Source organism: Trypanosoma melophagium, assembly GCF_022059095.1.
Source record: "Trypanosoma melophagium isolate St. Kilda chromosome Unknown ctg10segment3, whole genome shotgun sequence".
NCBI lineage: Eukaryota > Euglenozoa > Kinetoplastea > Trypanosomatida > Trypanosomatidae > Trypanosoma > Trypanosoma melophagium.
The window spans coordinates 363,044-375,734 of record NW_027125136.1 but is presented as its reverse complement, the minus strand read 5'-3'; the positions used below and the strand labels follow the sequence as shown (position 1 = coordinate 375,734).

The window sequence follows — 12,691 nt, the reverse complement described above, 5'->3', positions numbered from 1 at the left end:
AAAGAAATAAAAAATAAAAAAATAAAAGGATCGGATACAACAAAATAAGAAAATAGTATTCTTTTCCTCACGAACGTGACAAAGTTGTAGACCTGTAGATAAAAACATATAAATATGTATAAAGGAAGAAAGAAAACATCATGAGAAGTAAAGTAAAATGTGAGAAAATCCCATCATCATCATCATCATATTACTCGCAATTAACTCTTCTGGGTATACGCTTTCCATGGTGAGTTTCCATCAATAATTCGTCGGCTAGTACTATTATCTGTTTCGCGATCAAAAGTTTTCATGAAACGTTCAAACTGTTCATCAATACGCTCTGTAGCTAATTGTTGAGCACCTGCTTGTCTAGTAAACTGCATTTTTGCCTTATTAGTATCTAGGGGTATTGATATATCTTCCATTACACTTTCGCGTAGGCGATTAGAGGTTTCACTAGATGCTTTTAATTTATCACACGTACGTTTAATATCCTCCAGACTTTGTCTCGATGCTTTTTCAGCTGCTGAATTTTCCTGTTGTATACTACCTTCGTAACCAAGATCCATCTTGGATGGATACCGTCCTGTCTCCTTTGAGACTTTTTCAGCATCCTTCACATAACTTTGATTCATATCACGATAAAGTTTATCCGCCTCCTTTAGCTTCGCACTACAATAACTATTCATTGTCACAGCACCTTCTTCACCCTCATCGGCAAACACCTTTGCCTGCAATGCATGATTATCCTGCCAATCTACTGGAGCACCATATTCATCACTACAGGTGCCACGCACTAGTACACCATTTTCCCAAATACCTGTGAATAGTAAACGTGGCTCATTTGCTAAATATGTCTGCGTACCTTCACCATGGGCACGTCCATGCTCATTAAACTCACCATCATAAGTGTACGTTGGAGTGTAGAGTTGCCCACGTCGAATGCATCCATCGATAAAATCACCCACATAAACGAATCCACCATCAAGTTTCATCTTACACCCGGAACCGTGAAGTTTACCATTCCAAAAAGTTCCTTCCTGTTCTGCACCCGTCGCAAACACAAGGCGTCCACGACCGTGTGGTCTGTTTTCATGGAACTCACCTTCATATGTGAAATCATGCTGTTTAAGTGTACCAGAGACAAACGACTCATCACGCAGTACGCCTACAAATACAGTCTCCGTTGTACCATTTGGAATGCGTACAGTTCCCTCCACTAATTCATCTTCACAAAATCTTCCCTTGTAGTATGTGCCATCCGCCAACCACGCCTCACCAGCACCGTGTCTCTGCCATTGGGCGTTAAACTCTCCACGGTACAAATCACCATCATCGTGTAATTCACTACCGGGAAGTGGAAAGCCGTGTTGTGCGTCAAATCGTCCATTAAAAATACGGCCATCGGGCATCTTTACAGTGCCATCAAGTAACAAATCACTGCGTTGAGGGTTTCGGGTTCCCTGTAGGACAACTCCGCTGGGCAGTCGCACAGTGCAGAGGCGAATAGCACGCCGAAGAAACATTATCTCAACACAAGTACAAGCACAAAGACACGTACAATCCAATTTCTTAGTGGTTCCTTTATTTTTATTTTTATTCTTTGGTGTATGTGTATATATTAAGGCAGTTTGGTAATGCAGCACAATAGGATGCAGGAGTATGCAACAAAAAAAAAAGAATAAAGAAGGAGAAGATAATAATAATAATAATAATAATAATAATAATAATAATACAAAAAAATAATTTGAAAAAAAAAGAGTGGTAAAGAAAACTCAAAAGGAAAAATATCCTAGACACACGCACAAAGAGAGATAGTAAGGAGAAAAAGAAAGAAAAAAAAACAGTAACTGCAGCCCAGCACGTCATAAAATTAAAACATAAAAAGTTCAAAATGAGTGACACAGATGAAAACGAACATCAAAAATGGAAAAATAGAGATATTACATAAAGCGTTTTTTTTTTTTTTTTGTCCCCCTTTCCTTCTTCGTGTATACCATGTGAAGTGAAATCTATTTTCACCCAAACAAATGTTCCAATTATCCTGCCACAGACACAGAGACGCAGAGAGAACACTTCCAATTTTTCAAATAAAACCGGACGCATTCGTGGTATGGGAAATAAAAAGAAAAAATTCAGAAAAAAAAATATCAGAACATCGGTACTCTTCAGTACATGCAAAAGTCAATCTGCAAATAACAAAGTAAGAAGAATACAAAAACAAAACCCCAAGCACAAGGGAGGGGGAACCAAAAAAAAAAACACAAAAAAAGGAAACTGCTGCACAAGCACAAATACATTGCAGAACAAAAGTCAGAAGCAGGCACATCAATACAAGGAGATAAATAAATGAAAAAAAGTCTTCTACTTTACAGGACGAGGTACACGAGGATCTTGACGAAGATCTCGGCAGAGATAACTGTATTTATATTTTATTTTAATTTTTTTGCCTGCAAACGGTACTGGTGCAGCTGGAGGAGCTGGTTTTAATTCAACTATTGTTGTTGATGACGATTTTGGATCTGTACCCGGTGTGGAATTTCCACCTTGTGCTTTTACCGCTTCTGTCAATTCCTCTTCTTCTACTGCTACTTTTCTTGCTATAATCTCTTCTACAAGAGAAAATTGCTGTAAATCTACCAAAGGTACTGGTGGAAATTCTAATTTACGATTAACACAAACAAGCTGCACAGCGAAAAAAGCCCAAAAGGCGAATGCGCTTCCCACCTGAGATTCGGATAATAAAGAGAGGTGATGAAGTTCTGGTTTTAATATATTCCAGCACAGGTTGTAAAGTTGCGGTGTTGACACTGCGGAGTCTTCAAAGGTACGAAGTTTTACATCAAGAGCATCTGCCATTTTTCCTTTAAAACGATCTACTAACCAGTGATAGGAATTTTGTACAGGGTGGGTAGCGAGGAGATCGCCCACAACGCTTAGTAGACATTGAAAACGAGGTTCTGTGATAAGTTCATGTGTTTGTAAAAAATTTGATATATCTGATGTACGTATACCATCAAATGCATGACGTAATTCGTACAAAAAATCATTCCGCATGAGTTCTTCCTCCCCCCTTGTCATGACACGTCGACTTCTTATAGTACTTATACCAGAGAGTCTCACTGCCACTACGGCACGGCAAACAACATCGGTGTTACTGTTATACAGACGAAGCAGTAACTCTGTGTAGTCCTTCTCGTGCAGTTCTGCGAGAATGGTGCGATCTCGGCGAAGTAATCCTCTCGCGTCTGGTAGTCCCGCGAGTGCGAGTTGTCGAGTGACGAGTGCGAGTGGAATCGTGCGTCCGCCGTCTGCGGGGAGAAGTGAGCGGAAAACCCGCCGGAAGAATCGCGCGAGGGCGTCCAGTGGACGGCGGGCGGCGAACAGACGTGCCACAACGGACGCCCGCCCGACTGCCTCCACCGCCGCCTTTTCTTTTTCTTCCTCTTCTTCTTCTTCCTTCTTTTCTTTTGTGTTGCTCTCTTCCTCCCCTTTGCTTGTTTCTTCCCTCTCCTTCTGTTCGCCCTCGCCCTTCTTCGTCTCAGCCGTGGCGAGGGCGGCGGTGTCCCGCACGAGGGCCACCAACTCCGCCGGCGGCAGTTGACGGCTCCCAGGCGGCGCAAGCAAAAGTACCATCACACGCACAAAGTCACGCGCCCCACCACCGCAGGGCTGAACATCACAGTGTAAATTCAAACAATCCTCAAAGAACGGCAGAACATCACGCGCGTGTACGCGATCACCCACCACAAAACTAACTTCAGCCGCAAATGCCATTGCCGCTGCCGTCACATTCGGCTCAGGACTACAACGCAACGAAGTGGGGCATGGGTTGGACACTAGTATATGTAATACCACCCCATCTGCTCCAGAAGCCTTTAACTTGAAATACGCATCGTAATCCGTTAACTGCTCATCCATGCCATTTATATCATCATGTAAAAATAGCTTGAGATCTCCAATCTCCTTAAAGGTAACATTGTACTCTTCTAAAATAGCACTTTGCAGGTCATTTAGCGCATTATCTCGTTGAACAGAACATGATAACGCAACTTCTTGTTTACCCCATGTGACGTAACAGTTTAATGGTAGACCAGTCGTACACGGATTACCTAGACCAAGTAAAAAACGAATACGTGTACGTCCTGACTGTAATACACTATCAAGCATTGTACAAATCTGTTCGTCACTGCGTACAGGTGCACCTTCATGATTATACAAATGCATATCATCCATAGATGTGATATCAAGTGCACACATACATGCTTTTTGGACTGTTTTCAGAAGATTCGGCTCATTTGGCTGCCATGTAAAGGGAAAAACAGCTACACTGGTCCCACGTAACGAGCATTCAATTTCAATTTTAGAATTTGGCAACAAATTAGTAGCTGCTGAAGTGACATTTTCTTCCTTTAATACCTCTTCAGGCTCCTTCACCTCTTCTGCTACGAGATGGGGAATCTCCAAACATGGTGGATCTTCATCACTTGCGCGGAGAGAAACCAATTCGGCATCATTTCCAATTTTCGAATACGACTCTGTATAGAGACTCACAGGACGGTCCACCGATTTCGGAGGTTCTGAGACAACCCCTTCATCCTCTACGATATTGATAGGTGTATCCTGTGAACACTTCTCTCGCTCGCTAGAATCCGCAACATTCACCACTTCACTATTCTTATTATTGGCACCATCAGAAGGAGCCTGATTTGCTGCAGTAGTAGTCTCCTCTGTGACGAAATTAGTTCTATCCGATACAGCTTTCGCACCCGTGGTGGCATCAGAAGGTCTTTGGGGTGGTGCAGTTGAAGTCTCCTCTGTGACAGAATTACTTCTATCCGATACAGTATTATCATCCTTAGTAGGATCTGATACATCAGTATTTGTGGCAAAATCTTTTTTGGAATTATTATATACATCAACAACTGTGGTAGCATCTTCCTCTTTTGTGGAATTTGTTCGATCGGACTCCACATTCTCTTTCGTTCTAGGATCAGAAGAAGCCGTAGCTGCAGCAACCCTGTCTTCATTCACGGGTTTTGATGCGGCAGCTGGTGCGACATGCTCAGCGGCGATATCAGCGGGAAAACGGTACGTCAAACGACACGCCGTGTGCTCTGCCAGACAAGAACGCAGTAGCACGCTAACGGCGTTTTCATCATTAAGGGGACGCAGATCGTTTTCGTCGTCTCCCACGGCGTATAATTCCAGTGGTGTGGAAAGCGGCAGTGGTTGTGGAATAGCACCACGCACTGCAAAGATAAGTGCCTCCCGTACGGCACGCCTTGGAGTAATAAACCGTTTCTCCGTCACAGTAAGTGTGGCTTTACTATTACTATTACTATTTCCTCCTCCTCCCCCCACTTTTCCTACCTCCGTGATCTTCTGGTTATGGCTGTTGTGATTATTTGGGTGGTAAATGCACAAATGCACAAGTTCGTCATCTGCAAGAATCGAACTCGCAATTTTCGTTGACCGTTCCGGTAGTGTGACGACAAACTTAAGCCGCCCAACTGGTGGTGGTGCTGCAAACAATTCCACCACGTCCCTATCGCACAATATCTTCTGTGTGTGTGATTCCGATTTCGATGTTGTGGCTGAGGGCGGCTGCTCCACTTCACTGCGGTCCACGCAGAGATCGAAGGTGCCGTACTGCAGTCGCAGATCTTGTGCCTTCAGCAACTCGGCGAGTTCCCGCAGTGTGCGTGGGGGGCGATCGACGTTTAGTGTTCGCCGTGTGCGCTCCCCGCCGCCCCGCACCTCCAACGTGCACAAAAGAGTTCCACCGCCCATCACACATGCAAAGAGAAAACAGTAGTAATAATAATAATAATAATAATAATAATAATAATAATAATAATAATAATGACGGTTTTTTTTTTTTGTTTTGTGTTTGTGTGTGGGTATAGGTGTGTGGTGGTTATAGACGAAATAGAAGAAAGACGGGAGAAGGAAGGGGGTAATAAGAAGAAATAGCAAAGAAACGTAAAGAGAGCAGACGCCTTTTTGCTTTCTTCTGTTATGTGAACTATAAAGTATGCTATTGAAAAAGAAGAAGAAAAGGATACGATTATTAATAAAAGAGGTATATAAATGAAGGAAAGAGCAAACGGCAGAAAATCAAAAGAAAGAAAGGAATGAATGCGTATGTATGGTCGATGTAATACAAAATGTATCGCAATATTAGCTAACATAAAACCAACCCGCGAAAATAAAAACATCGGTGAGTAAATTGAAGGGAAAATAGCAAAATAGAAACTTTTACAAAGGACAAAACAAAAGAATAAAAACAATTCATGTGAAAAATACAATAATATTAAAATATTCTTCAAGTATATATATATATATATATATATATATTTGAATACCCTATGGAGTAGTAAGCATAGCAGAAGTCTCGGTTGTACACTTCAGAAGATTACTCAGGTCATCCACATCAATACCTTTCATCCTATTCGGCAATCCCACTATGATATCCTTAATTTGCAAAAGAAGTACTTCACGGTTCTTATGAAATAACTGTTGCGCCTCCGCTACACGAGTACTCATGTCACTCAGTCTTTTCCCTTGTTCACTTTGTACCAAAGTAGCTAAATAGCAGTAATGCCGTACAGCCACTGTTGCTGCTGCATAACGTACCACCTGCGTGGCATTAGAAACATGCAATACAGCAGGAAGCATACGCTGCATTAAGAGAGAATGTACGGTCGTTGCAACTATAGTAAATTCAGATGGTCGATGTGTATATTGCGCAAGTGAAGAAAGTGGAATATTATTCCATTTTTCATCACAGTATGATAAAGCCTGGGAGATAAAAATAGCTACGGATGTGATCTCATCTACCAGTGTAGTACTATTATTATTATTATTATTATTATTATTATTATTTTCCTCAAAGGATGGAGTCAGGCAATCTACAACAGATATTGTATACCAATGAAGTGTATTGCAGAATGTAGCGACGGTATCCCAATGAATACGATCACCAAACCAATATAATTTGGATGTATTCCACCAACTTAGTGATTTTTGAAAATCCTTTGCTGCTCCACACGCATACTCTTTTTTTCCTTGCTGTTCTTTTTCTTCTTTTATTTGCAATTGTAAAAGACCTGCAAGTCGATATTGTCCTGCCTTTTCCTCTATTCTTTCAGCCATCTCCGCATTGTCTTCAAGCATCTCCCATTTCGTCATGTTTGGAAAGAGTTGATGTCGTACATTGTTAAATACGGGATAACACATATCCATCGTGTATGGAGAGGAAGAACACTCGCGTAACATTCCCAATGCCTTAAGAGGATTCTTTTCTTCATTATATGCGTAGATAGCAAGAAAATAAAGTGAATCTTTTAATTCATTATCTAACTCGTATGCCTTCTGAAATAAGGCTACGGTATTTGCTGAAAATTGATTTTTATTTTTTATTAAGATTGCAGAAGCTAATTGAAGATGAGCTTTTCCGCTATTAGGGCATACATTTATGGCACTACGAAATAAGGATTCATCATCATACCAGTCATCAACTCGTGTATAAGTTAAGTACCCCCATAATAAGAGAAGTATAGTAATCGTAAATATTCCTGCAAAAACCCTCACTTTATATCTCTTTAATTGTTGCGGTTCTTTTTTTTGTGATTTTTCTCTCTCTTGATCATTTTGTTTCGACACAGACCCAATCAATATGTGTACAATGAGAAGTACGGCACCAATAGAGGGAACGTAGAGACATCTTTCAGCGATAAACGTCCCTACACGCACCAATACATGACTTACTGGTATATACGGTATAACTATCCACATAAACATTATTAGCCATAAAAGTGAAAAGGTATTCCTAAATCGTATAACCCGCCAAATATGTTTACAAAGAAAATGTAATCCCAACACGGAGAAAATAATCATGAAAGGTAACCGTGTATCCCACAATGTTTCAATAGGGGGAATACAGTTATAACTATATTCACAACACATATGGGTTGGAAAGAAAAGCAGTTCCGTGTTTTTTATTTGAATCAACCAACGTATTCCCAACCAGCCCATAAATCCAGGTGGTATGAAGTACTGTGGGTTCTCCGTACGCCGCAGCATATAATTAGATGATAAATCCACTGAACCAATATGACGTTGCCGAAAAATAATAACATTAAGAATAAGCAGCAAGGCAATAGCACATGTTATAATCAACATACGTGCAGATGTCCATCGTTGGGAGTACAAAAATATGGCATGAATCACAAATAAAGCAGCAAAGGTGATACCAGTCTCTTTTGATAATACACTAAGGGTCATAAAAATAAAAACAAAAAAAACACCGCAAGCCTGATCGAATGATATTTGGTGAGAGTTATTATTATTATTATTATTATTATTATTATTATTATTATTATTATTATTATTATTATTATTATTATTATTATTTAACTTCTCATCATATGATCTCTGCCTTAGCACAAAGAAATGGAGAGAGAATAGCGCACAAAATCCAAAGAAGCAGTAGAGGAGTTCTGCTCTACCTACAATAGAGACCACAGCGTCAGTGTGTACCGGGTGAAGCATAAATAGCATCATGGCTAGCGTAGGGCACAATTCATGCTTTTTGTTAATACTATTAATATGAATATTTCTACTAATACTACTACTACTAGTGTCAATATAAGTACTTCTTTCTGGTCTGGGGAAGTAGATACGTGCCAAAAGGTACACCCAAACACCATTTAATATAGAAAGTAAAATATTCACAGCGCGCAAGGAATAAGCGGAGTGTTCATAACCACTCAACCAGTGTTGTAACCGAAATGTTAAAACCGTAAATGGGCGAAAAGATCTATTTGATGTATGAGAATGAAGTGAATTCCCCCAGTAGTCATGCTGAAGTAGATCCCATAGTGTACTTTGAGAATTAGCGTGGGCGTCCTGATTATTTATAAGTGCTAAATGATCATCAAACGTAAATTGACACCATAACGACTTTGCATACACCACCAAAGAGATAATAACAACAATAGTGATATGAAAAATATCACTTTTCCCAAATAACGTCTCTTGCTGTTCTTTTGGTTTCTGCTGCTCTTTCAATAATGATGAAGGTGTTAATTCTGGTGCCGTTTGTAGAGAGTTTATATTAGCATTAGTAGTTGTAATTATACTTCCAGATGGTATTGTTCTTTTGCGTAACATGCTTGATACACTTACTAGAGAATAAGGATATCGAACCCCCCGTAGATAAATATACAAGTTTAGAAAATACAAAGGAAAAGAAAAAGAAAACAAAAAACAATATTTATTCTTTTTCTTTTTTTTTTTTTTACATGCATAATCATGAAGAAAAACAAATAAGAAATAAAATAAAAGAACGTTAAAAAGAAAAGAAAAAAAACATATATGGCAAACTAATCAACACACCCACCACAAACAAAAAAAAAAAAACAGAAAAAAAATGCAATCATCTTCCTCATACTTCATGCATGCCCGTAGTTGAGTAAATTATTTTTTTTTCTTTTTTCTATGTATTGTAAAACTTTCACTTCACACATGATACTGATGCTGCTGCCGATGATGTTAAGACTGTTTCCCACTCTTTTCCTTCTCCCTCTGACTGTTGCATGTAGCTGTGTCTAAGACCGGCATGTGTTTCCCGTTGCTGTTCAATTTGGGCACAAAGCCAGTCATATAGTGTTTCCACATCAGCGGGAGTTGTCTCACTATTATTTCTATCACTATCGTTATATGGACTGCATTTCCTTGTTGGCTGCTGTTGTTGCAGCATATCTTCCAGTTTATCCAGTACGTGATTCTGAATCTCAATAAAGCTTGCAAACGCCCTCTTCGCCAGCTGTTCCTTTAACTTATACCGATGCAGTCGTGTTTGAAGCGATGCATTTTCCTGCATTATCTCTTCTTGTCCTCGTGTGAGGGTTTCCACCTTTGACTGCAGTTCCACCACTGTACGATTCGCAAATAATAAAGAAGATTCTAATTCACACAATCGTGTGGCCCCGGCGGCGGGAACGGCGGCTGCACGTTTAGCAACTTTCAGTGCTCGCTCTAATGCCGTTATGCGGGATTCGTATTCCTCCTGCAGACGATGCGCACGTGTGAGCTGTTGTTGTAGTTCATGCCGTTCATCTTCAGCGGTGTTGCGTTGTATTTCTAATTCCTGTCGACGGTGCCGCTCTGCAATGAGATCTTCTTCTAATTGACGAATACGTGCATGATGTGTTTCTATCGTGTCTGGTAGTAGTACATCAACTCTCATTACTGCAGTAGTATTAGTACCAGTAGTATTAGTATTAGTAGTAGTAGCAATAGTGCTATCTGTACCTGGTATATTAGTTTCAGTATTTGTATGGTCTAGATGCGAAAGAAAGGGAGGAGGAGGTGGTGGTGGTGGTGGTGGTGTGTCTTCGAGGGAATTACTATGTCTATGGGAGTTTAACTGCTGCAATTGTTGTGGATCTGTTGACATTTTCAATGGTGATGTTATTATAGTTGTTGATGTTATGCCAGCCCGTATGAAAGTACGTGTACTCTCTACCACATCTTCTATACTTTCACACAACGCATTCGGTGGCAATATTTCATTTAGTCCATTAAGACAACGCTGCACTTGAGACTCTAGTTCACGGTGTTGACGTCGTAACTGTAATAACTGTCGTAAATCTTCAAGAAAACTCATTGAGTAAAGCCCATCTTCGATAAGTGCCCGTTGCAACATTCGCTGTCCCACGATAAGGGATGCAATAGCGGGTGGTAATAAACGCATCGTTGCTTGATCATTCTGTAATTGTTGTAACGCCACATCCAAGTGTGGAGGAGTTGATAATGTGTTATTATTATTATTATTATTATTATTATTATTATTATTATTATTATTATTATTATTATTATTATTATTATTATTATTATTATTATTATTATTATTATTATTATTATTATTATTACTATTATTATGTCTCACACGTCCTACTCCATCTTCTCCATTTTCATTGTCTTTTCTTCGTCTCTGTTCAGACTTTCTTTTCATATCATCATCATCCTCATCATCCTCTTCTTCTTCTATTTTATCTTCTCCATCGTCTTGGTCTAATTGAAGCATAGAACAAAGATGCGAGACAAGCATGTCAAGCACATAAAAACGCTCCGCCTCTTGTCTCTTCACAATACACTCATCACGTCCCAACAGTGAACTTCGCTCATCACACAAAAGAGGCTCTTTTACTACAAACCACATTGCCGTTCCCGCACTGGCATTCACTCCCCACAGTGTCGTATTAGCATAACGTTCCCCGCCACAAAGTGCCATTAATCCATTACCAGGAAATTGAAAAGAACCCTGCAGTGTTAATTCCACCGCATCCCACACCAGTGCCTGTTGATCCTCACCATAACTCCACATATGACGTCCAAGCGACATGACTAATAAACTCCGCACTGCACTTCCATTACGATGTGCCTGCCATACACAAATTGGGGCTTTCCCATCCTTTTCCATATTGTTGTTGCTATTTGCAAGAGAGGCCATTGTGGGTGTATGCGGTAGTAATAACTGAAACACCACAATATTTCCTGTTGTTGTACCAATCCATAGTCGTTCCCCACGCACTAATGTACAAGAGGAAGGTTCACCGTACATCTCTGTATCATAAGCTGGCATACCAAATATGAGCGTTTCATCAACGCCACGTCGCCAGTTCCACACATCCACATCCCCGCGCTGTGCAACCGTTACGATTCGCTCACACATTTCATCAATCATTACACTCTGAATACGACCACGAATGCGAAAGAGACCAATCGCACTAACACCCTCTTCATCACCACCCCACTCTACTAACACCACCTCACTAAACATTTCATCAAAGAATGAAACCAGTACTGAAGCACCATTCGCCATATCTTCCGTTATTAATGCTGATGGTGGTGGTGGTGGTGCTGTTACTCTTGTTATATGCTGATCCTGAGTTTTACCTCCATCATTTATGGGAACAGCTGTTACAGCTGTTAATTGTGACTCTAACTCACACTGATGCAACACCAGTTCTGGAGTATCGGCGTCACACAATACAAGACACCCATTTACGGTAGCAATACAAACAAAGACCTGTTGACCACCTCCAATTGTTGGAAAAACTATGGAAAGAATACGGTCACCCTCATTACACTCAAAAATAGGAGTAGAGGGTTCAACTGATGTCGTCATCACTGATGATGACATCAGCTCTGATATCATAGTATCAGAGAAAGAAAAGACACGTGTACCAGAGCCATCAACAGCCCACACAGCACCACGCGGATCACAATGCAAAGAAGAGAAAGAGTTAATGCCAAGAGAAGGTATTTCTCCTCCTAATGAGCATTGCGGTGGAAGAAACATAAATCTTCCAAAAAAAAAACTATTTTTTGTCCTTTATTATTCTTGTACTATGTTGTTTCTTCTTCTGTTCACCTTCCAATTGCTGCTGCTGCCGCTGCCGCTATTTGCAATAAAAACAAATAATAGCAATAAGAAATAGTAAGGGAGAGTAAATAAAGTTTTTTTTTCAATCAGCTTCGTGAGCAATCATTTAAATTCATAATGAGAGAAAATACCACAGAACTTCAGTAGGCCAATAATAAATTTCCCTGCTGAGAAAACAAAGAAAAAAAAACGTATGGTAATAGAATCATTCACTTTACATCAGCTATAGCAAGGAAAAAGTCAAAAAAAGGC

General features: G+C 40.1%; 4 protein-coding genes across 4 annotated transcripts; all 4 read right to left on the bottom strand.

Moving 5' to 3' along the window:
• Window positions 1-200: 200 nt before the first annotated feature.
• Window positions 201-1,508, bottom strand: LSM04_004104 (MORN motif; the record flags this gene model as incomplete). Its single annotated transcript, XM_067337838.1, has 1 exon — window positions 201-1,508. One exon carries the CDS (start codon window positions 1,506-1,508, stop codon window positions 201-203), a length of 1,308 nt encoding a protein of 435 aa, XP_067194729.1.
• An 838-nt stretch (window positions 1,509-2,346) lies between these two features.
• LSM04_005603 (uncharacterized protein) lies at window positions 2,347-5,775 on the bottom strand (the record flags this gene model as incomplete). The annotated part of the gene is made up of 1 exon (XM_067337827.1): window positions 2,347-5,775. One exon carries the CDS (start codon window positions 5,773-5,775, stop codon window positions 2,347-2,349), a length of 3,429 nt encoding a protein of 1,142 aa, XP_067194756.1.
• Window positions 5,776-6,351: 576 nt separating this feature from the next.
• On the bottom strand, window positions 6,352-9,159 carry LSM04_005250 (protein of unknown function DUF1736; the record flags this gene model as incomplete). The annotated part of the gene is made up of 1 exon (XM_067337816.1): window positions 6,352-9,159. The coding sequence occupies one exon, from the start codon at window positions 9,157-9,159 to the stop codon at window positions 6,352-6,354; it is 2,808 nt and encodes a 935-aa protein (XP_067194746.1).
• Window positions 9,160-9,502: 343 nt separating this feature from the next.
• Window positions 9,503-12,355, bottom strand: LSM04_005387 (uncharacterized protein; the record flags this gene model as incomplete). Its single annotated transcript, XM_067337805.1, has 1 exon — window positions 9,503-12,355. The coding sequence occupies one exon, from the start codon at window positions 12,353-12,355 to the stop codon at window positions 9,503-9,505; it is 2,853 nt and encodes a 950-aa protein (XP_067194750.1).
• Between the last annotated feature and the right edge of the window lie 336 nt (window positions 12,356-12,691).